Source organism: Lathyrus oleraceus, chromosome 5 (genome assembly GCF_024323335.1).
Source record: "Lathyrus oleraceus cultivar Zhongwan6 chromosome 5, CAAS_Psat_ZW6_1.0, whole genome shotgun sequence".
Taxonomy (NCBI): domain Eukaryota; kingdom Viridiplantae; phylum Streptophyta; class Magnoliopsida; order Fabales; family Fabaceae; genus Lathyrus; species Lathyrus oleraceus.
The window spans coordinates 224,413,426-224,437,458 of NC_066583.1; the positions used below are offsets into that span (position 1 = coordinate 224,413,426).

Genomic DNA, 24,033 nt, shown 5'->3' on the forward strand with positions numbered 1-24,033 from the left:
ACTCAACTGAATAGCAGAGGATTGATTGCTAATCCCTTCTATCTGCCAATCGCCTCTTCACTTAGGAGGTCTTAACATGTAACAATGCCTCATTTAGAGGTCTTTAGCACAAAAGTAAACAATCACAGACATTGGCTCTTAAGGAGGACTTCAGCCAAACGTCTGCCAAAAGAAACGACAGGGCTTCCAGACTACATGGAGTTAGAGGATGATTACCTAGGTGGTATGCCAACCACAAGCAAAGCAAAGCTCAAGCAATGAGCTAAAAGCGACTAATGTACCTGTGTAAAAGGATAGTCAATTAGTAACTCAGACAAACAAACAGAAAACAGACAAAACCAATCAACAGTGTTACACCAAGCAAAGCATAAGTGCAAGCACTCAAATTGTTTCATCATTTCAAATGACCTACAAAACAGCAAGGGTTAGTGGTCAAAGTTAATTGGCATCTCAAGAAATGAGGCCAAACCAATCACTAGAGCTAGATGCTTGAACCTGAAATACAAAGCTCAAAAGGTGAGTACAAACCACTAGTCCAAGACTAGGGTCAAAGGCAAAGCAAAAAGTCAAAACAGAAGGTGATATTCAACATGAAGCACATTTATTCAAGTAAGAACATGTCCTAAAAAGGGCCAGACTCAAATCCTAAGGCAAATCCATCTAATGGTCATGCTAAGGCAAAGGTGCATAATGTGATCAACAATTGGGCATACAAATGAGAAAATGCACATTAAATCAGAAACACATTCAATGATCATGAAAATTTATATACAAGCTCAACATGTTAAACACAAGCATCATGCAAAAAATTAGAATCAGAAAAGCTCAATTGACATGTGTATGAAAATGAACAAAATCAACATCAAAATGTGTGACACACATTGTCACACCATACATTCATATGTCCAAAACAGAAAATGAAAAATGCTAAAAATGCCAAACCAATTCTTAAAAATCAGCCAACATGTTAGGATCAAGCATGTTAAATTCCAAGGCAATTGGACAATCAATGAGCATTTCACAAATCAATTAGCACCACATGTCACATTTTGCACCATGTTCAAATAAGCAATCACATTTAAAATTCCAGCAAGGCAAAAATCATGAAATCACCATCACAAAATAATAGACATTCAAATGAGCATGTAGGAAAAAATTGCATTCAATTTGGATCAATATTCTATTTTTAGTGATTTTTGGAATTTGCATGAATAAAATGAAATAAATGTGAAAATCAATTGGAAATAATATGTGAAATGAAAAACTGGAAATGCATCATGGAGGAATCGAGCACAGGTACATGGAGTCACAAAAGGCGCTGGCAATAAAAAATGACAAGTGCTCAAGGTAAGGCTCGAACTCATGTACATGAGGTTCAAGAGTGCTACAAGCTAAACGCAGCGTTTAACATCAATTGGTGAATTAAATGAAAAAAATGAAAATGCACGCAGGGGAATCGAACTCGGTACAACAAGGTTACAAGGGATCAAACAGTAGAACCCTAGCGCTGAACAAGAGATCTATGGTACTGTTCATGCGCGGTGGAGGACGGTGGTTTCCACCGTCTTCTTCGTTGGACCGGCGGCGCTACAGTAACATTCATCACAATTTTTTCCAAAATTACGCATGGTATACATCATTGAAACCGTCTCGTTGAGAGGAACACGAATCTAACATTATCTAAGCCTAAATCATCATGCATTAAGCAAATCGAAGCAAAACATTCTTGACATTCAAAAGTTCAGATCCACATATCTCACTCAAATCTCAACCAAATTAAGGTCTACTTGCATCAGAATCACCAGCACATTATGATCTATCTAATCATGGCAATGAATTGAAGAAACATGAGATTCGAAATTTCACCAACCTGAACTTGCAGTGACCAAATCTTTGTGGTTAAGCCTTCTCCAGCTCCAGATCTCCTTCTCCACTCTTGTTATGAAGCTTTGGATATGAATTGACACTTGAATTGATCTGGATCTAGCTGAAATTCAAACTTCCATGTTCATGTTCATGTGTTGAAGGTGCACGAATCTTGATCAATTTCCTCAATCCAAGCCTTGATTCTTCATCAATCACACAAGATAAACCAGAATATGCAATAATATTGATGAGTTATGTGAAGAAAATTCAAGTTTCAATTGAGATAATTTTTGGAGGGAAGTGAAATTTCTAGATCTAGAATGTGAAAACAAAGCAATTCTGTTATGATTAAGCTTATATACCATGTGCTAATCACTTTGCTAATCCATATTTGCAATGGTTAATGGAAAGTTAATGAAATAGGGAGTGTAATGCAAAATTGGTAATTGCACCTTATGCATGGCAAAATGGACGTGAACAGTGCTATGTGAGTGTGTAAAACCATTTAAAATCAGTTCATTAACATAATTGGATTGGAATTAAGCATGTATGATGCACCAAATTTAAATTAGGCATTTTCCCTCCAAAATACTCATGCATGGACAAATGATCATGTGATGTTATTTCATGCAATGCAATGATGGATTTGGAAAATATAGGTCATGAGAAGTATGTTGCAAAAAGAGTGAACCAATTTGGAGTTTTGGATCAAAAGTTATGCCATGTTGAACTTCCATGCATAATTGGTGATCATTTGACCATAACTTCTCAACCATTCATCATAAGTTCATGAAATAGGACTTTTTGGAAAGAGGAGAGAAAGATATTCAACTTTCATGTTTACCAAAAATTCATTTGAAGCTTCTTTGATGTTGGAAAGTCAAGTTAAATACGGTCCAAAAACTTGCCATTTTTGGAAACTTTCAATTACATGTCACTTTCCATTTTTGGAAACTTTCGCCTTGACTTCAAAATCTTCCAGATTGATGTTTGAAATGACAAATGAACCTCCTTTGAACATGAATGAAGTGTTGAAACTCATTTCCCCACCTCATAGCCCTCAGCTCTTGCAAAGTTGACTATATAGGTCCTCAGATGACCTTGCCATGCTCTGATCAGCTTGAGCATCTACCACTTGAGGAATTGGCTCAGAAATGAAAACCTAGATCACATAAGCTTCTCCACATAACCATGTTATCTTAATCATCAACAAATACCTCATTTCCTTGAGAAACCCTAGTTGGAAGAATGCAAATAATTAGGGTTGACCAGAGGTCAAAACCCTAATCCAGAGGAACATGAGCATGAGCAATGAACCCCTTGAGGATGACATAACCATGATGATGGTAACATATCCTTGCAAGCAATATAATACTCAAGACCTTTGAAGGATCAGGAAAACCCTAATTGAAATGCACACCCTCAGATGGTTGACAATCAGTCCATAGAAACCCTCAAGCTTGAATCATATCACTTCTCCATCTCTGAAAAGACTTTGGAGGATGACTTCATTATTTCCACATGATATGCAATATGCAAATGCCTAATGTCCTAAAACATGAAATGCAATATGCTAAACTAGTCCCAAGAAGAGGAGGGCAAATTTTGAGGTGTTACAACTAGGCGTATGATAGCCTAAAATGGCATCAAATTTCAGTCTAATACAGGAACTAAAAAATGCTTATCATACTACACATAAAAAAAAGTATAAATAGAACTAACCGGGTCACAATCAGTTTTTATGTTGCATTTGGCAATACCAACTCCCAATAATGCACCAGCAAAGCTATACCCATCATCATTAATGTTAAAGCACTCGTTAATTTGTGCCAGTGCCAGTTCAGAGTCAACATCCCAGAGTGAAATCATACCCTGATATATCACATGGATAATATAAGTATCGCAAATGGAATTCATATGATCCATAACTAGTAATGAAGACTGTGAGAAAATTTAAACCAGGCTTGCTACAGCACTAGTCCTCCCGTGTTTCTCGTGTATGAAAACCCAATCTTTAAAAGAGCCGGGCCTTGGAGAATCTAATGTAAGAGCCATAAACTTGGCCTGCACAAAAATAATGGAAAAGGAAGGACAGAGTAGAAGAAATACAAGAGATTAGCAACCCACAACACAATCTTGAAATTTGAGGTTCACTGTACCTGACCAAAGCCAACATTTACAAATGCAGTAACAAAAGTAGCAGCAACATTCTTCCTAGCTAAATCAACTTTTGCACTATTACTTGTGTCTCCATCAAGCAAGCGAGGCTGGAAAAATCAAGCAAATTAAAACATAAGGTTTAAATCAAATAAAAAATCGACCCTTGAACTGAAAAAAGCATATAGCATAGCTAGAACTATTTTCTGATAACTTGCAACATGAACACATTCACATATTCAAATGTCAGCCTAAACAGACTTCTTGCAGCAGGTTGCATACACCTGTCTGATTAGTCTTACAATTGCAGGCACTATAAAGCAATGTTATAAGAAGCATTCTCTTTGAAAAGCCAGAAACATTGAAAGTTACAGTTGCTGTTTGGTTTCCGTATAGAAAATAAGAGTAACAAAAGTGGAAGAAGTGATAGGGAGTAGAAGATGAGAAGATTTGTAGGTAGTTTGGTAGAAGAGAAAATGAGAGGAAAGAAAGTTTTAAATAAAAAAACTTCTCTAGTTCAGGTGTGTACAAAGTATAAGGAAAGAAAGTTGAGTGAAAACAAAATGACACATATACTCTTTAATAGTGTGGTACAACAAAAAAAATTGGATAAAATTGAAAAAGGGATCAAATTTAATTTGTTTTGTTCTCGTTTCTTCCCATTTTGGAGAGAAGGTTTACTAAAACCAAACAAATGAAGACTTTTTGAGTTCCTTGTGTTCCGTTCCTTTTTCTCATCCATTTCTCTTTTCCAAACAAGACATATGTTCCACCAAGGAAAGAAAAACAATAACATTGAAACAACAAAACTCGATTTCTTCAAAATTCAAATAATGCTATTTTACATCAATTATAACCAACACATAAATATAAGTTCTACCAGTTATTATTCAAGAATATCTTGTAGTGAAGCACCAAAAGTGACCAAGTTATCCAGCACATCAGAAATTATAGTTCCAATTGGATACAATCAACAAAAGTTCACTTGTAAAATATGAAATAAAGTAAATTTGCAGCATGGCATTAAAGATTTGTTTGTTTCTGCTTTTTCTGAATAAGGAAAACTTGACTTAATTTTAGATGCATTTAGAAACAATAATTATGCAAATTTTTCAAAATAAAAACTCAAAATAGCTGCTAAAGCAATGTTTTGGCAGTTAAAATTAGTAGCTTCTGAAAAGAGCTTCACACATACTTGCATTGCAGATTATTTTTTGGCTTTTAAAATATGGGCACCAAGTCCAACACATGTATAAAAAATCAGAACCAATTGTTTAACAATCACATACAATTATTAATAAAAAATCTAACATTATTTTTTTTAAGGTCACAAGTTAATATTACTGGTAATATTATTCAGTGAAGGATTGAAGTGTATGAATATATTTTTGTTAAATTATTATGCATTTGTTAATTACCAAAAGCAGACCTAAGGAATTTGGATTCTCGAATTCCAAAACTTGAACTCTGACTGTTGCTAGCTTCCAACAGTGCAAAGTAAAATCCAACTGAAATGGTTGCTTCTTCATTTTCCGTTACCTTAACCACCAAAGTCCCCAAAATCACTTCTTCAACCCACCACAAATCCCATAATTCCCAAATTACCCATCTCCGATTCAAACCTTCCCCTATTCGCACCCTCTTTCACTTCACACACAAACCAATTAGCCTCCGTACCAACGCCGTCTCAGTCCAATGCCTCTTCACCGGCCTCGTCGAAGAAATCGGCACCGTCAAGCAAATCGGAGCGTCCCCTGACAGCGGTTTCGACTTAAAGGTCAACGCAAAGACAGTTCTCGACGGCGTCAATCTCGGCGACAGCATCGCCGTCAACGGCACGTGTCTCACCGTGACAGAATTCGACACGAAAGCTTCCGATTTCACCGTCGGTTTAGCCCCGGAGACGCTGTGAAAAACTTCCCTTTCCGAATTGAAAGCCGGATCGCAGCGTCTCCGGGGCTAAACCGACGGTGAAATCGGAAGCTTTCGTGTCGAATTCTGTCACGGTGAGACATGTGCCGTTGACGGCGATGCTGTCGCCGAGATTGACGCCGTCGAGAACTGTCTTTGTGTTGACCTTTAAGTCGAACCCGCCGTCAGGGGACGCTCCGATTTGCTTGACGGTGCCGATTTCTTCGACGAGGCCGGTGAAGAGGCATTGGACTGAGACGGCGTTGGTATGGAGGCTAATTGGTTTGTGTGTGAAGTGAAGGAGGGTGCGAATAGGGGAAGGTTTGAATCGGAGATGGGTAATTTGGGAATTATGGGATTTGTGGTGGCTTGAAGAAGTGATTTTGGGGATTTTGGTGGTTAAGGTAACGGAAAATGAAGAAGCAGCCATTTCAGTTGGATTTTACTTTGCACTGTTGGAAGCTAGCAACAGTCAGAGTTCAAGTTTTGGAATTCGAGAATCCAAATTCCTTAGGTCTGCTTTTGGTAATTAACAAATGCATAATAATTTAACAAAAATATATTCATACACTTCAATCGTTCACCGAATAATATTACGAGTAATATTAGATTGTGACCTTAAAAACAAAAAAAAATAATGTTAGATTGAAAATCGTGAATAATTTTAATAAAAATATAAAATTATTTTTTTAATTATTTTTTTTAATACAAATTTTTTATAATGAATTTCTTATCTTATGACACAAATCAACATTATTCTAATATTAATGGATGTAATTTAAACACTACTCTACTCTTAACTCAGATGTCAACCATTTATGCTAGCACTTTTTCACTTTCTTTTTTCTTCCTTATCGGTTTGTTTTTAGAGAGAAATTGACCCATTCCTACTTATAGATATGTCAAATAGATATAGGAAAGGGCGATGGTGGATTTTGTTTTTTTCCATAATCAATTATTTAAATTAAAATAATTATTTTTATCAAATTAAAAATAAGATTAATTACTATGCATTGTCAGTGTCTATCGATTTATCATCACCACCCGTTTGTATTATTTTATAAGTTTTTAAAATAAAAGTCAAACTTATTTCAATATCCAATGTCTAGGATTAACTGACTGTGTAAAATTCATTAACTTTTCTATTTAAAAAAAAACTGATATGACCTTGTCATATATAGGTTAGAACACTCCTATTAATTGGTCTGAACTATTCCTAATTATAAGATTGAAATCTCTACTTAAAAAATATAGACCAAAGTTTACTCAAATTACATGAGGGATGTACCTTATCCCATTTTATGTATGTTATAATTTTTTTCCTTCATTTTCATCAATAATTTGGTGGTTGTGTATATATTTGTTGATTATAGTTATTTGGAGTAGATTACCCTAATGTTGCAATCCTTTGGATTAATTACCAACAATTTATAGTGGATTTCTTAGTTAAGTGGAATGTCCAGGATTTGAGTTCGTATGCATTTATTGTCCTTGTAAAGTACAGCTAACAAATGAGAGTCGATTTATAATGATCATTTTGTTCACCATCTTTATGTGATTTTTATTTATGAATTTAATTTTATGTGTTATCAAAATGTAAAAAAAAATTATATAATCAAATTTTTTTTTTAATTTATTTAACTATTGGTTTCACTCAAATAATACAATCAAAATTATACATAATTTATTTAACTATTGGTTTCAAGATGCATTTGCTCAATAACTTTTTAGAGTTAGGATTTTGACAATAGTATTATACTATAATAATAGTCTTATGGTCTTCACCACGTTTTCAATGGACAAAATTTCCGTGTTTAGTATGATGTTTGATGTGGTGTATATGATGTTGTCATTCAGTTAAAATGGACGGTTGCATTGCATTGCCAGCCAAGCTAGAGGGGGTATCAAATGTTTCAATTTGCCTAAAAATTTACAACTAATCATCACTTCAAATATCTACAATAGCAACAAATAAAAAAGCATGATTATGGTCTTCACTCTACCACATAGTCTGGATTATTCTTCAAAATTACCATACCTTCAAGAATTGGTGATAGAGGTATATATCTGCATAAAAAGCAATTGTTAGTATTAGAAAGACAGACTTTTATAAAATTTCAAGGCATTGATGTATTACTTTTCTGTAGCTAGCTCTGCCATATCCCCGACAGCCAGGAGAACAGGGGTGGAGTGGGTCCGAAAACCAGTGATTATCTTGGGACGACCAGCCTGTCCAACGCCAACTGCTTGACCAACTCGAACAGGCACCGTTAGAAGCTTCAAGTTCTCATCCATAGTCAACAACATCCTCGGCTGTTGCAATAAAATGTTATTAAGGTTGTCTTAAAATGTAGGAGGGGGATAAGGATAGAATCACTGAACAAACCTGCATTGCTAAAACAAGGAAGTAGAGAACATAGTGATATTCTCTAAACAATGCAGTTGTCATATCGAGGCATGCATACAACATAATAACTAGACCTGCAAGTGCTGTCCTGTAAAAGTGAAAGGAAAATAACGTCCATTAGAAATTATTATAGTAAAGCAGTACATTTCATTCTAAGCACTTTCTCAGTTGGTTTACAATCTTCCAACACAACATTTAATCAAAGACAAAGGGAGAAGGGAAAATAAGGATTCATTTACGGTGATAGTAAAAAGCGATCAGAATAATATGGATCAAGTGTTAATAAGCCCTTTCCCATATGTACAAGACCTTGGGCAATCCGCACCTGTAGAGACGAAAATCAATGGCTATCCAAATACCCAAAATTAGAAAATATGGACAACTAGATGAAGCATACACAAAATAGAAGATCGGTATTGTTGCAGTAATATCTTGAAAGATTGCGAAGAATGCCAGCAATTCGAGCATTGTTGGTCCCAACACCTATTAGACCTAAGGAGATAACTGTTGCCTGTAGCATACAAAATGCTTTTATACTTACAAATAAGAATCAGGGGAAAGACCAATAATAAATGAAGTGGTTAAACCATCTTACCATTGCTACTTCTACATCAGAGTCATGGCTAAGTCTGCTTAAGGTATCCATAACATTGACCTATGATGATCGAGTTAAGGGTTAGCAAAAATAACCAGATGAAAGGTTGTCCATGCATACAACACATGTTTACTTTGACCATCTATTAGGAGCAAGGTCAAAAGCTGTTTCACTGTTAAATAATAACATTAGCAAGGTGATAAAGTAAAGTGATGCCAATCCACTTTACCTTTGGATTTGATATACACAGTAGAGCAAGTGCCAGAGGAACTGCTCGGCGAATATTCTGCTCTCCGTACTGTAAATGTTCCAATGATCGAATTGCCATCTCATGACCTAATTCTTCAGCCATTGCTACCATAGCAATTCCAAGCACTGCATGAGGACCCTGGTCCACTTCGTCTTCTTCAAGATGTTGTTATGAACATTGACCCAAAAGATTTTGTACCTGCATGAAAGAAGCACCAGAAACTATAAGCACAAAACTGCATTTACAGTTTTCCTCAAAAAACTGCTGGTTATCTATAATAAGATTGTACCTTGAGAACATTCCCAGTTCCAGCATAGGCACAGGATAGCAGTGTCGTGTCCCAATACTTTCTCATTTTTACATCAAGAGTCTTTGAAAGTTCAGCAGTTGCCTCCACACTTTCCTATACAAAGCACAGTATGAAGATTGAATGCTGCACCAGAGGGACTTTAACCTAACCTAATAGTTCTTATAAAAAAACCTAACTTAATAGCTAAACCCCTCCTAACAATCAAATCTTTTCAGAAATTAAATAAGATAGGTTATGAATCCTTTGCAAATGTAAGATAAAGCTACCTACAATAGACTTTGTCCCTTCTCTAGACTGTTAACGTGGTGAGAGCTTTGATGAACCAGATTGCCCATTACAATAATTTGAAAAGACAAGAGGAAGGAAGAAAGAAACAACTGACATTGCCCAACATCTAATAACCTTTTTTCCAAGATAAAGAAGACCAAGGCCAAGAGGTAAAAGTCTTGTAAGAGGTTGTTCCAACTCTGCTTCAATACGGGCCATAAGTACAGATATGAGTGTTTCAGCAACTTCCTCATTGCAAGAACCCACATAAATCAAGCCCAATGAAATTGCAGTGAAAGCAGTCACAGAAATTGATTTTTTCTCATCAATGAGAATATCTGTCAATATGTGTCGTAGCTGAAGAAGCAAGAATAAAGCAAAATGTTTTACATTTGCAAGTAAAAACTCACATGTATTTCAACTAGTATAACTGAAACAAGATTTGTAAGAAAATGTATATAAACAGATCACCTTCTCATTTTTGGAACCTGCATATGCTATTCCCAATCCCATAATTGCACCAATCCTGAACGAGGAGCGTTCTTCTTTAACTGTGTGGTCTACTAGTGTCGCAACGCGAAAAACAACCGGCGGAAAAAAAACAACACAGAGCCGCCACCGTGCGTTATTTATCCCAAAGGAGGGAAAGGAAACGCTCGAAGTAAACCTGAAAAAGGGGAAAGGAACGGTCTTACGACCAGAGATGCAGGGCACGAGAGTCTGTTACGCAATGGGAAGGTATTAGCACCCCTCACGTCCGCCGTACTCGACGGGATCCACGCTCAAAAGAATAGGATAAGGTTGCTGATAAACTGCTCAAAGAATGCACACACACTGGAATAAACAGGTGAAAGACGATGGAGGAAAAGGACTCGGCAGGATGTCGCATCCTGGGCCTACGTAGTTTATCAGAAACAAACATCAGAGTCGACATAGTTCAGGGAAGTGGGGAACAGGCTCGCTAGGATATCGCATCCTATACCTACGTATCTCATCTGGAATGAGAGTCAGAGCTACCGTAGTTCGGCTAACGCACGCCGAAACAAAACACAACACAGAGACGCTGAGACGTCAAAAGAAACTCGACAAGGAAACTGAATGACAATAGCTGGGCTTACATCCAACTCCAAAAACAAACGGGAAACAGAAAGCCAATCAATGGTCTTACATATAACTCCACAAAGCAAAACAGGAAACAGATGGCCAATCAATGGTCTTACATCTAACTCCAAACAGATAAGCAATCGCTAACCAGCGAACACCAAAGAAAGAGAGCAGGTTGACAAACTAAAAGGGAGTCCGGTACTCGGGCCTAGTAGTTGTCAAGCAAAACACCAAGAAGACGCTGAGACGTCAGAAGAAACAAAAAGGTTGAACACACAGACTAAAAGGGAGTCGGGAACTCGGACCTAATAGTTGCAAACAAAACACACGCAAAAAAGAAAAGGGCGCCCGGAGAGATCTCGCTCGATCTCCTGCCTACGTACCTCATCTGGTATGAGGATCAGGGCGACGTAGTTCCCCTTAACAGGGAAGAAACTTTCTCCTAACCAGAGACTAGAGAGATAACAACTAAAAGGGAGACTACAACTCGAGCCTAGAAGTTGTCATGCAAACGATCCCTATGTTGAGGTCTCTAATCAGAACCTAACTCGCACAGGAAGCAAGCTAGCCTAAATAGCAAGTAAACAAACACAGGTGAACAGGTATCACACACTATATGCAAACAAGCGGATCATACAAGACTGGGCTTTAGTCAAGGGGTCATATCAACCTCGACAAACAAGCCAACACTGTAGGGGTGTCTGAGGCTCTTAACCACTAACATTGACCGTCAGGGTGAGCAGATGAAAGGTAATGAGGATTGGACCTCATAGCTCTTAACCCGGGCCTGGGTGAGCTCGAATCAATGAAAACGTGGGGATCCAGAATGAGGGACCCTACTCCACTTGACTGACTCTATATACAAGATCTTGGGTGTTTATTCAAAAGCATCAGCACGTAGTGCGAGCATAATGAAAGACTCAACTGAATAGGAGGGGATTGATTCCTAATCCCTTCTATCTGCCAATCGCCTCTTCACTTAGGAGGTCTTAACATGTAACAATGCCTCATTTAGAGGTCTTTAGCACAAAAGTAAACAATCACAGACATTTCCTCTTAAGGAGGACTTCAGCCAAACGCCTGCCAAAAGAAACGACATGGCTTCCAGACTACATGGAGTTAGAGGATGATTACCTAGGTGGTATGCCAACCACAAGCAAAGCAAAGCTCAAGCAATGAGCTAAAAGCGACTAATGTACCTGTGCAAAAGGATAGTCAATTAGTAACTCAGACAAACAAACAGAAAACAGACAAAACCAATCAACAGTGTTACACCAAGCAAAGCATAAGTGCAAGCACTCAAATTGTTTCATCATTTCAAATGACCTACAAAGCAGCAAGGGTTAGTGGTCAAAGTAATTGGCATCTCAAGAAATGAGGCCAAACCAATCACTAGAGCTAGATGCTTGAACCTGAAATACAAAGCTCAAAAGGTGAGTACAAACCACTAGTCCAAGACTAGGGTCAAAGGCAAAGCAAAAAGTCAAAACAGAAGGTGATATTCAACATGAAGCACATTTATTCAAGTAAGAACATGTCCTAAAAAGGGCCAGACTCAAATCCTAAGGCAAACCCATCTAATGATCATGCGAAGGCAAAGGTGCATAATGTGATCAACAATTGGGCATACAAATGAGAAAATGCACATTAAATCAGAAACACATTCAATGATCATGAAAATTTATATACAAGCTCAACATGTTAAACACAAGCATCATGCAAAAAATTAGAATCAGAAAAGCTCAATTGACATGTGTATGAAAATGAACAAAATCAACATCAAAATGTGTGACACACATTGTCACACCATACATTCATGTGTCCAAAACAGAAAATGAAAAATGCTAAAAATGCCAAACCAATTCTTAAAAATCAGGCAACATGTTAGGATCAGGCATGTTAAATTCCAAGGCAATTGGACAATCGATGAGCATTTCACAAATCAATTAGCACCACATGTCACATTTTGCACCATGTTCAAATAAGCAATCACATTTAAAATTCCAGCAAGGAAAAAATCATGAAATCACCATCACAAAATAATAGACATTCAAATGAGCATGTAGGAAAAAATTGCATTCAATTTGGATCAATATTCTATTTTTAGTGATTTTTGGAATTTGCATGAATAAAATGAAATAAATGATAAAATCAATTGGAAATAATATGTGAAATGAAAAAATGGAAATGCACCATGGAGGAATCGAGCACAGGTACATGGAGTCACAAAAGGCGCTAGCAATAAAAAATGACAAGTGCTCAAGGTAAGGCTCGAACTCATGTACATGAGGTTCAAGAGCGCTACAAGCTAAACGCAGCGTTTAGCATCAATTGGTGAATTAAATGAAAAAAATGAAAATGCACGCAGGGGAATCGAACACGGTACAACAAGGTTACAAGGGATCAAACAGTAGAACCCTGGCGCTGAACCAGAGATCTATGGTACTGTTCATGCGCGGTGGAGGATGGTGGTTTCCACCGTGTTCTTCGTTGGACCGGCGGCGCTACAGTAACATTCATCACAATTTTTTCCAGAATTTCGCATGGTATACATCATTGAAACCGTCTCGTTGAGAGGAACACGAATCTAACATTATCTAAGCCTAAATCATCATGCATTAAGCAAATCGAAGCAAAACATTCTTGACATTTAAAAGTTCAGATCCACATATCTCACTCAAATCTCAACCAAATTAAGGTCTACTTGCATCAGAATCACCAGCACATTATGATCTATCTAATCATGGCAATGAATCGAAGAAACATGAGATTCGAAATTTCACCAACCAGAACTTGCAGTGACCAAATCTTTGTGGTTAAGCCTTCTCCAGCTCCAGATCTCCTTCTCCACTCTTGTTATGAAGCTTTGGATATGAATTGACACTTGAATTGATCTGGATCTAGCTGAAATTCAAACTTCCATGTTCATGTTCATGTGTTGAAGGTGCACGAATCTTGATCAATTTCCTCAATCCAAGCCTTGATTCTTCATCAATCACACAAGATAAACCAGAATATGCAATAATATTGATGAGTTATGTGAAGAAAATTCAAGTTTCAATTGAGAGAATTTTTGGAGGGAAGTGAAATTTCTAGATCTAGAATGTGAAAACTGAGCAATTCTGTTATGATTAAGCTTATATACCATGTGCTAATCACTTTCCTAATCCAAATTTGCAATGGTTAATGGAAAGTTAATGAAATAGGGAGTGTAATGCAAAATTGGTAATTGCACCTTATGCATGGCAAAATGGATGTGAAAAGTGCCATGTGAGTGTGTAAAACCATTTAAAATCAGTTCATGAACATAATTGGATTGGAATTAAGCATGTATGATGCACCAAATTTAAATTAGGCATTTCCCCTCCAAAATACTCATGCATGGACAAATGATCATGTGATGTTATTTCATGCAATGCAATGATGGATTTGGAAAATATAGGTCATGAGAAGTATGTTGCAAAAAGAGTGGACCAATCTGGAGTTTTGGATCAAAAGTTATGCCATGTTGGACTTCCATGCATACTTGGTGATCATTTGGCCATAACTTCTCAACCATTCATCATAAATTCATGAAATAGGACTTTTTGGAAAGAGGAGAGAAAGATATTCAACTTTCATGTTCACCAAAAATTCATTTGAAGCTTCTTTGATGTTGTAAAGTCAAGTTAAATATGGTCCAAAAACTTGCCATTTTTGGAAACTTTCAATTACAGGTCACTTTCCATTTTTGGAAACTTTCGCCTTGACTTCAAAATCTTCCAGATTGATGTTTGGAGGAAAACCCTAATTGAAATGCACACCCTCAGATGGTTGATAATCAGTCCATAGAAACCCTCAAGCTTGAATCATATCACTTCTCCATCTCTGAAAAGACTTTGGAGGATGACTTCATTATTTCCACATGATATGCAATATGAAAATGCCTAATGTCCTAAAATATGAAATGCAATATGCTAAACTAGTCCCAAGAAGACAAGGGAAAATTTTGAGGTGTTATAACTGCCCCTATTCAATCCACTGTGAACCTGTCGATATGAACAGCCTCAGCTTTCAGATGATTAGGGTGAAGAGTGATTGAATACCAAGAACAGACGAACAATTTGCACTCCTCTGGGAAATAATTAACAATGCCTGTCAGAATCGGCAAAGAAGCGATCTTAAAAGAAAAATCCGTCTGGTACGGTGAAAGTTGGTCTGAATACCGAAAAGAATGTTGACCTGGATACCAAAATAAATGGTAACACAGGAATACCCATGGCCTGAATGCCGCTCATTAGTCTGAATACCTGAAACCTGGCCTGAATGCCCCCTTCGGCCTGAACACCAGAAACCTGGCCTGAATGCCGCAAGTTGCGTCGATCTGAACTTCGGAAGCTTCTTCGATCTAAACATCAAAAAATATGGTCTGAATGCCCACCTCGGCCTGAACACCGGAAACCTGGCCTGAATGCCGCAAGCTGCGTCGATCTGAACTTCGGAAGCTTCTTCGATCTGAACATCGGAAAATCTGGTCTGAATGCCCACCTCGGCCTAAACACCGGAAACTTCTTCGATCTGAACATCGGAAAAACCGGCCTGAGTGCCACAAATGCTTCAACCTGAACGTCGGAAACTTCTTCGATCTGAACATCGGAAAAACTGGCCAGAGTGCCACAAGTGCTTCAACCTGAACGTCGGAAACTTCTTCGATCTGAACATCGGAAAAACTGGCCTGAGTGCCACAAGTACTTCAACCTGAGCGTCGGAAACTTCTTCGATCTGAACATCGGAAAACTTTCATGCCTGTCAGCATCGGCAGAAATTAGGGAAAATGACAATTGAGGTGGCATGCGTGCCAACGACCTATGCTGGGGATAATAAGTCATGAACAGGCTATCCCTCATCCAATCCGCTGTGAACCTTTCAATATGAACAACCTCGACTTTCAGACGATCCGGGAGAAAAAGTGGTTGAATATAAAGCACAATCGAACAAATTGCGCTCCGCTGGAGATTATTCTTTTCTTTTTATTATTTTTTGCTTTTCTTAAACCCCAAAATTTTCTGATTTTTTTTTCTTCTTCTTTCTTTTCTTGGACCCCAAAACTTTTCTATTGATTTTGCGTGGATAATCCCTGATCACCACATTTGGAACCTGACAACTTCATGTCAAACTTGCTGCCAAACAATGAACCCCGTTCTGCATTTTCCCATGCTAATTCCGTTGGCAACGTCGGAAATAACACCAAACCCCACTCTGATGGCGACATATCAGAGGGTACGCCTTCACGAAAGGAAGGTAACATGTGCATTTCTTCCCTCGAAGACACCCATAACGACTTCTCTTGGCCTCGCCAAAGTCTAAGGTGACACATGATCAGAAGACAATCTTGAGGACCTCATCCCGGATACAATCTTCAACTCCAATCTCCAGTTGAACCCTGTTCTCCAGAAAATGCCCAGCACTTCCCTTTCTCCATTTGAACCTCGCTCTCCAGAAAATGCACAACACTTCCTTTTCTCCATTTGAACCTCGATTTTCGCGCTGATCGCGTAACGTTCTCCGGTCTTCACTTCCATCTCCGCCCGACGGAAAATCTTCCTCCAATATCGCACTACTGGAGAATACCATTGATCCAACGTCACGATGCCGAACTCCTCAGAGTAACATCTCTCAACTTCCATCTCGCACGACATAAATTCTTCCTCCAATATCGCACTACTGGGGAATACTGTTGACCCAACGTCACGATGCTAAACTCCTCAGAGTAACATCTTTACCATCCGGCGAAGCCAATTCTCAAACGGTAACCACGGCTTGAGTCGTGCGGATCGCGTCATGATGCTAAACTCCTCGGAGTAACATCTTCACCATCTGGTGAAACCAATCCTCAAACGGTAACCACGGCTTGAGTCTTGCAGATCCTTGCAATGCTGATGCTGATCCTCCAACCAGCGAAACCAATCCTCAAACGGTAACCACGGCTTGAGACTAGTTTATGCTTGCAATGCTGATGCATGATTTTTTACAGCGTAATGCTCCATAACCATGGAAATGCTACGCAATTTATTATGCAATATGCTATGCTTCTCTAAATGATGAATGCATAAACAAGTATCCCCCTCAAGGGACTTTACTGGGAAGCTCGAGGCACTCTGCTGAGGAACTCGCTATCGCTCCAATCTCCACCCTGTTGGGGAATAGCACTGCCGCTGGGGAAAGGACAACCCTCAACAGGGATGAACTCCACTGCACCCGATCCGCTTGGGGACTTCGCTGGGAAACAGCTACCGACGCACTCTGCGGGGAAAACAGCAATCTTCGACTTGCTGGGGAAATAACAACCTCCCCCTTGCTAGGGAAACAACCTCAGGCCTGGTTGTCGAAGAAACACTGACCTCAAACCTACTGGGGAGATACAACAACCTTCAGGCCTGGCTGCCTAAGAAACCTCGATCTCAAATCTGTTGGGGAGATACGACATCTCTGATACGGAACACCTGTCGACTCATCGAACACTGACATTCACTATCTAACCACAGTGTCAGCTTTCCACTTTTGAGAGCTCCCAGACTCGTCTGGACTTTTCTGATTCATCACCTTGTATTCTTAACTTCTCCGTACTCTACGGAGATCGAACCCCTCAAATTGGTATCAACTTTCCAATTCTTCATACTTTGAAGAGTCTTCTTGATTAATCCTCCAGGATCATCGCACGTTCTTTCGTCGTCTTTTCACCGTTCCTCCATTCCTCGTCCCTGATTGGACTCCACGGGGATCTTTTGTCTAAAGGCTTCACATCACAACCTGCAAGTGAGTGAAAATATCTAACAGCACCTGCAAAAGAGATCGTTAGATAAAAACGTGCCCCAGGCGTGCCAAAATTTCAACACCTGGGTCACTCAACCTTCCGAATAAGATTTCAAGTTCTCAATCCTATAAGCATGCATTGGAAGGGACCTGTATGTCTTAAAATGCAAATATTCTTTATCAAAATAAACCGGATGTTTTTGCAATCAAAGCGGTAATGAAAACAAAAATGAAATTATTTGACTGAATATGCATTTTATTGATTGAAAATGTGGCTCATAAATGAGCAATACACAGGAAGCAATTCCTGAAAAGAGGTAATTGCACACAAAAGGAAAAATCTATCCTAATGGCAATGTGAACCCGTGATCTCATCGAGTTCCAACTCGGTTACACCCCATATATCCTCAAGACTCTCCGTGCTTTCTGCCTTCTGAACAAGACGCTTCCGACCGATCACTGTCGGGGATTACCCATGTGTCATATCCAAAGTACAAACGATCATGCTGGACGCAATTGTTCGTTTCAATCCCTCTTTTTCCTGGACCGCCCTTTCGGGTTTTCAGTCCACCGGGATACCCTTTTTTGCCAAGCCGCCCTTGCGGGGTTTTCGACTTGCCGGGTGTACAGTTTTTTCTTTTTATCCCTAATTTTTGCCCGAACCTTTTTTCATTTTTTTTCGGTTCGCCGGGATGCCCCTTTTTGCCTGGACTATTTTATTCTTTTCGTCCAGCGGGTCTCTTATACGAAGTATTTTTTAACTGTGTCCGTATTCACAAGAGATGGAAAATCTTCGCTATCCATGGTCGTCAACAACAAGGCTCCGCCAGAGAAAACCTTCTTGACCACGAATGGACCTTCATAATTGGGTGTCCACTTTCCCCGACGATCGTTCTGAGGAGGAAGGATCCTTTTCAACGCCATATCTCCTACGTGATATACCCGAGGTCGCACCTTTTGGTCAAAAGCACGCTTCATCCGTTGCTAGTACGATTGCCCATGAAAACTGGTTGCCAGCCTCTTTTCCTCAATCAGGCTCAACTCCTCGTACCGAGTCCTTACCCATTCAGCCTCTTCTAGTTTTACGTCCATCAGAACTCTCAACGAAGGAATCTGAACCTCAACCGGTAGCACGGCTTCCATCCCATACACCAGCGAAAAAGGCGTTGCCCCAGTAGATGTACGCACCGAGGTCCGATACCCGTGCAAAATTCATATTCAGCCACATCGTTGGTGCATTCAACTGTTAGCCGGGAAGCAAAAGGAATGCGGGATCCTTTCGGCGTAACCAAAACAGCACCAACTCCACTACCATTCACATTAACGGCCCCATCAAACATCAAAATCCGTTCGGATTCAGGATCGGGCCCCTCCTCCGGGATTGGTTCCTCACAATCTTTCGATTTGAGAACCATGATGTCCTCATCAGGGAACTCAAACTTCATCGGTTGATAATCCTCAATGGGTTGCTGGGCGAGGTAATCAGACAATACACTCCCCTTGATTGCTGTCTGAGAGGTATACTGGATATCATATTCAGTCAAAATCATTTGCCGCCTCGCAACCCGTCCGGTCAATGCTGGCTTCTCAAAAATATACTTGATCGGATCCATCTTGGAAATCAACAAAGTGGTATGAACCAGCATATACTGTCTCAGTCGGCGAGCAGCCCATACCAAAGCGCAGCAAGTTTTCTCGAGCAGTGAATATCTTGTTTCACAGTCGGTAAACTTTTTGCTAAGGTAATAAATTTCATGCTCTTTTCGACCAGACTCGTGTTGAATGTATTTTTAAGTGTCGGGTTTTTGTTATCGTCTCCACAGGGATTGTGAGATATCACCGCCCTTCGATGGTTGTTTTAATCTTAGCTTAAGTAACACAGGGGGTTTTGGTTTTAGTCACGTTATCTTGCATAAATGAGTAATAAAATGCGGTAAAAGATTAGGTTTTTCTATTTGAGAAATATTGCCAAAGTTAGGGTTCGACGATCACTTTGCATGTACATGTTCGATCAACAAATCTTATAAACTCCTTTAGATGATAAACTATTTCACAAAGTCCTCCCAATGTGTTTATCTCTAACACACATTGTGAGTTTTCCCATTTTGATCGATTGTTTATCTCTAACACAATCTATCAAAATGACAACTTTTTGGTTCAACCTTATGGTGAACAAAATCATTCATTACTATCTCTAGCTAACAAACAAGATTGGATGAAAACCTAGGTTAAGAGTTGGTAAACATCTCTCGATCATAAACCAACACAAAGAGTTTTGAATAAGAACAAAGTTTTCATCATATATTTACCATTAAAGAGTTTACAAATGAAGATCCTTACATTTACACACAAAGCTAATGATCATCTACTGTCGCATTACGCGAAAAACCGGCGGGAAACAAGAACAACAGAGCCGCCACCGTGCGTTATTTATCCCAAAAGAGGGAAAGGAAACGCTCGAAGTAAACCTGGAAAGGACATGGTCTCGCGACCAAAGAGAATGGGATCGGGAGTCGGTTATGCGAAGGGAAGGTATTAGCACCCCTACGCATCCGTCGTACTCGACGGGATCCACGCACAAAAGGAAGGAATATGGTTGCTAAAACACTGCTCAAACACAAATATCGGCTAAAAGAGACACAAGAAAACAAACAAGACTGACTCGGCAGGATATCGCATCCTGGGCCTACTTAGTCTATCAAGCATAGACATCAGAGTCAAAGTAGTTCGGACTGGGGAAAAACATGCTCGCTAGGACGTCGCATCCTATGCATACGTATCTTCTTGGACGAAGAAGAATCAGAGCATTCGTAGCTCGGCTCACGCACACCAAACACAACTGACACGGGCAAACATGGAATCCGAATGCCAATCGCTGGACTTACATCAGATTCCGAACCAAAACACACCGACACTGGAAACCAGATGCCACTTGATGGACTTATACCGGACTCCAAGCACACAACAAGAGGATACGGAACGCCAATCGCTGGGCTTACATCCATCTCCTAACACACACAAAGACAAAACAAAAGGGCGCCCGGAGAGATCAGCTCATCTCCTGCCTACGTACCTCATCTGGTATGAGGATCAGGGCGACGTAGTTCCCCTCCGAAGGGACACAGGACTAGCCTAACCAGATAACAGAGGGAGACACAACTAGGGAGACTAACTCGAACCTAGATGTTATCATGCAAAAACATCCCTAAGTTAAGGTTTCTAGCTAACTTGCACAGGGAGCAAGCTATCCTATTCAGCACAGGTAAAGCAAAGCAAACAATCACAAATAGCACACACTATATACACACCAAGTGGGGCTCAAACAAGGGTTAGGCTGCAAGAAGCAAGCCATCTGTATCGGGGTAATGTTAGCTCTTAACCTTAACATTGAGGGTTAAGGTGAAGCTGATGAAAGGTGAGTGAAGGTGAGACTTCACAGCTCTTATCCCTGGCCTGGGAGAGCTTAAGACAAAAGAAGTGTGGGTTCAGAAAGTGGGAACCCTTCTACACTTATGACACTGACTCAATTGTACAACTGTACAAGGATCTTGGGTTAATGTCCACAATGCATCAACACCAGTTGTGTGAGCAAAGGGACGACTCAACAGAAGAGCAGGAGATGGACTGCACATCTCTTGTGTCTGCCAATTGCCTTATCAAAGGTCTTTTCCTGCTTGGGGACAAAAATAAACAATCACAGGCATTGCCTCTTAAGGAGGACTTCAGACAGGTGCCTGGCCAAGTAACAGGCCAGGTCTTCCAGACTACATGGAGAAGAGATCATTATACCTCAATGCTCAAGCTAGAAAGCAAAGCAAAAGCAAGTTCTCAAGGGAACTATAGCAACTAAGGTACCTGAAATCAATCCAGCATAATCAGTACTCAGCTCAAACAAAAGGCAAACAGATAATTACAAGTCCACAACACAAACAAATAACAAGCATTAATGCACAAAGGTGCAAGCCACAAGGCATAAGCACAAGTCTCAAAGCCTACAAAACAAACTCAAAGTTAGTCATAAACAATCAATAAGCCAACTCCAATTGAGTGCACATCATCAAGCATAAGCAATTGTGCTCTTAACTTGAAACAAAACTCAAATGTGAGAGCACAAACCACTAGTACAAGACTAGGGTCAAAATGAGAGCAAAAAGCCAAAACAGAACATGAAACTTATCAAAAATCAAGATCAATCAATTAAGAAACAAATCCAAGTGGCCTCACATTCATATCATCAACCAATATCATTTCATACATCAATCATGGTCAAACATGCAAGTTAGAACCTCATAGGACCAAACAGAAAGATCCAATTCAAATCAACTCACAAACATTTCAATAAATCACCAAAAAATTTATGGTCAAACATCATTCATAACATGACAATCATACCAAATTTCAAGTCATTTGGACCAAGGGAAGCAAGTCATTTAAATTCATCAAGTCAACACAAGTTCAAACAAGCTCATACAAGGCACCAAAACATGTATCAACTTCAAGCAAGCATAAAACAAAAACCAAACATGATAAATGAATGAAACCAAAGCCATGGCAAACTTCAAGATGTCTATAATACACATGCCAAATTTCAAGTCCATCCAGTAAACCACAAGAATTTCACAAAACATATAAAATCATGTCTCACAAGAAGTCAACAATTGGTCAAACAGGGAAGAAAATCTCAATCAAATTGGAAATGCACTCAAAAAAATCCACAAACATTCACATTCAAACTCAACATCCAGAAGATTCAACATGCAAAAATTCAGGTCATTTAGAGTTCATATGGCATGGTAACAAAAATCATGAAGTTGCACAAGAAATGGTGTGACACAAATTGTCACACCTCTAATGATCAGGTCATATCTCACAATCCAGGAATGCAAAAATCACAAACCATATACCATGTAAAATCTCAGGAACGAGTCTAGAACACACATGTAAAATCTCAAGAATTTCCAATTAAGCATCATCATTTCATGATCAAAATAGTAAGCATGGTGCAACAAATGGCATATGAAAACAAACCCTAGGAAATTATTTTTTCCAACCGTGCACAAATTTATTAAAAATCATCAAAAAAAAGAGGACATTACAAGGATCATGGCAGAAAAAATCTCATGTTGATTGGATTATTATTGAGAGAGTTATGAATTTTCTATTGAGAAGAAAAAATAAAAAAAAGTGAAAAGGAAGCATATGAATATGAATAACATAGCATGGAGAAAATACAAGGCAAAATGAAATTTGTGTGGAGCGGGGAATCGAACCCCTGGATAATTCAAAATGAGCGTGCTTCAAGTGAAACGCTCCGTTTCACTAAAAGATGTGGCGCGCTGCTATTGGCTCATGGCGGAAAAACACAAAAAACATGCAAAACAAAGGCCAGGCGGATCGAAGGAAGTTCTGGAAACGAAAACTTAACAAACTCATCGTGTTCTTGCTGTTCATCATGCTCATGAACTTTTCATCACAGAAATCAACAAGCAATATACCAATCGAATCATCTCATCATGCACAGCATTAATCCAGCCTTAATTTCAATTAATTCTAACTATATCAAGAGCATCGATCAAAACAAGTTTCAACATCCAGATTTCAAATCAGCATAACTTTCTTAAAACTTAATGAAATTGCACGATTAAAGTTGCAGAATGACCTACATACTAAGATCTACAAAAGCTATATGATAATTGGGAGAATTGGAGTGGTCGAGTTCTTACCTCTTTGAAGATGCAGATCTTGGTTCGTGCTCCTCAAGGCCTCAATTGTGCAAACAGATGCTCAATGATGTTTGGAAGCAAAACTTCAGCTCAAAACAGCTTGAATCCGAAGAAATTCTCAACTGCCATGTGAATATGCAAGGTTCCAACAGCCACGATCTTCAAGGATTCTCCACTATTTTGCTTCAACAGATCTTCAACACTTCCTGCAGATCAAGATTAGCACAAGAACTAGCAAAAAGAATGGTGAAATTTGATGAACAAAGTGAAAAAATTTTCAGAGAATTTGAGAGAAATTTGAGATGAAAATGAGTTTGGATCTGAAATTGTGAATTGTTAATGCAGAATTCTGTTACAATTAGTGCTTTATACCACCTGTTAATCACACTAGCTAAACATGATTAGCAAAAATGAAATGGATTAGTGAAGTTGAACATGTTATGCAAAAATGCCAAAATGCCCTTATGATCATGTGCCAATGGAACAGTGCCAAAATCCCTTGCAGCAAGCCACAATTTCTGTTTCAAGGCCAATGCAATTGGTTTGGAGTGAAAATTATGTGTACTTTTCAAATTCACCTTTTTTCCCACCAAAATTCAAATTGATTCACTTGAAAAATGGACTTTTTATGTGATGATTTTTGATGAAATG

General features: G+C 38.9%; 1 protein-coding gene and 1 pseudogene across 1 annotated transcript; both read right to left on the reverse strand.

Annotated features, from left to right (window-relative positions):
* Nucleotides 1-5,914: 5,914 nt before the first annotated feature.
* Nucleotides 5,915-6,364, reverse strand: LOC127079840 (uncharacterized). The gene has a single exon (XM_051020208.1). It carries the CDS (start codon nucleotides 6,362-6,364, stop codon nucleotides 5,915-5,917), a length of 450 nt encoding a protein of 149 aa, XP_050876165.1.
* A 1,376-nt stretch (nucleotides 6,365-7,740) lies between these two features.
* Nucleotides 7,741-24,033, reverse strand: part of LOC127079841 (26S proteasome non-ATPase regulatory subunit 2 homolog A-like) — a 77,808-nt pseudogene continuing 61,515 nt past the window's right edge.

Excerpts from the sequence above, each read along its gene's own strand:
- LOC127079840 (XM_051020208.1), bottom strand. The coding sequence starts at position 6,364 with ATGGCTGCTTCTTCATTTTCCGTTACCTTAACCACCAAAATCCCCAAA.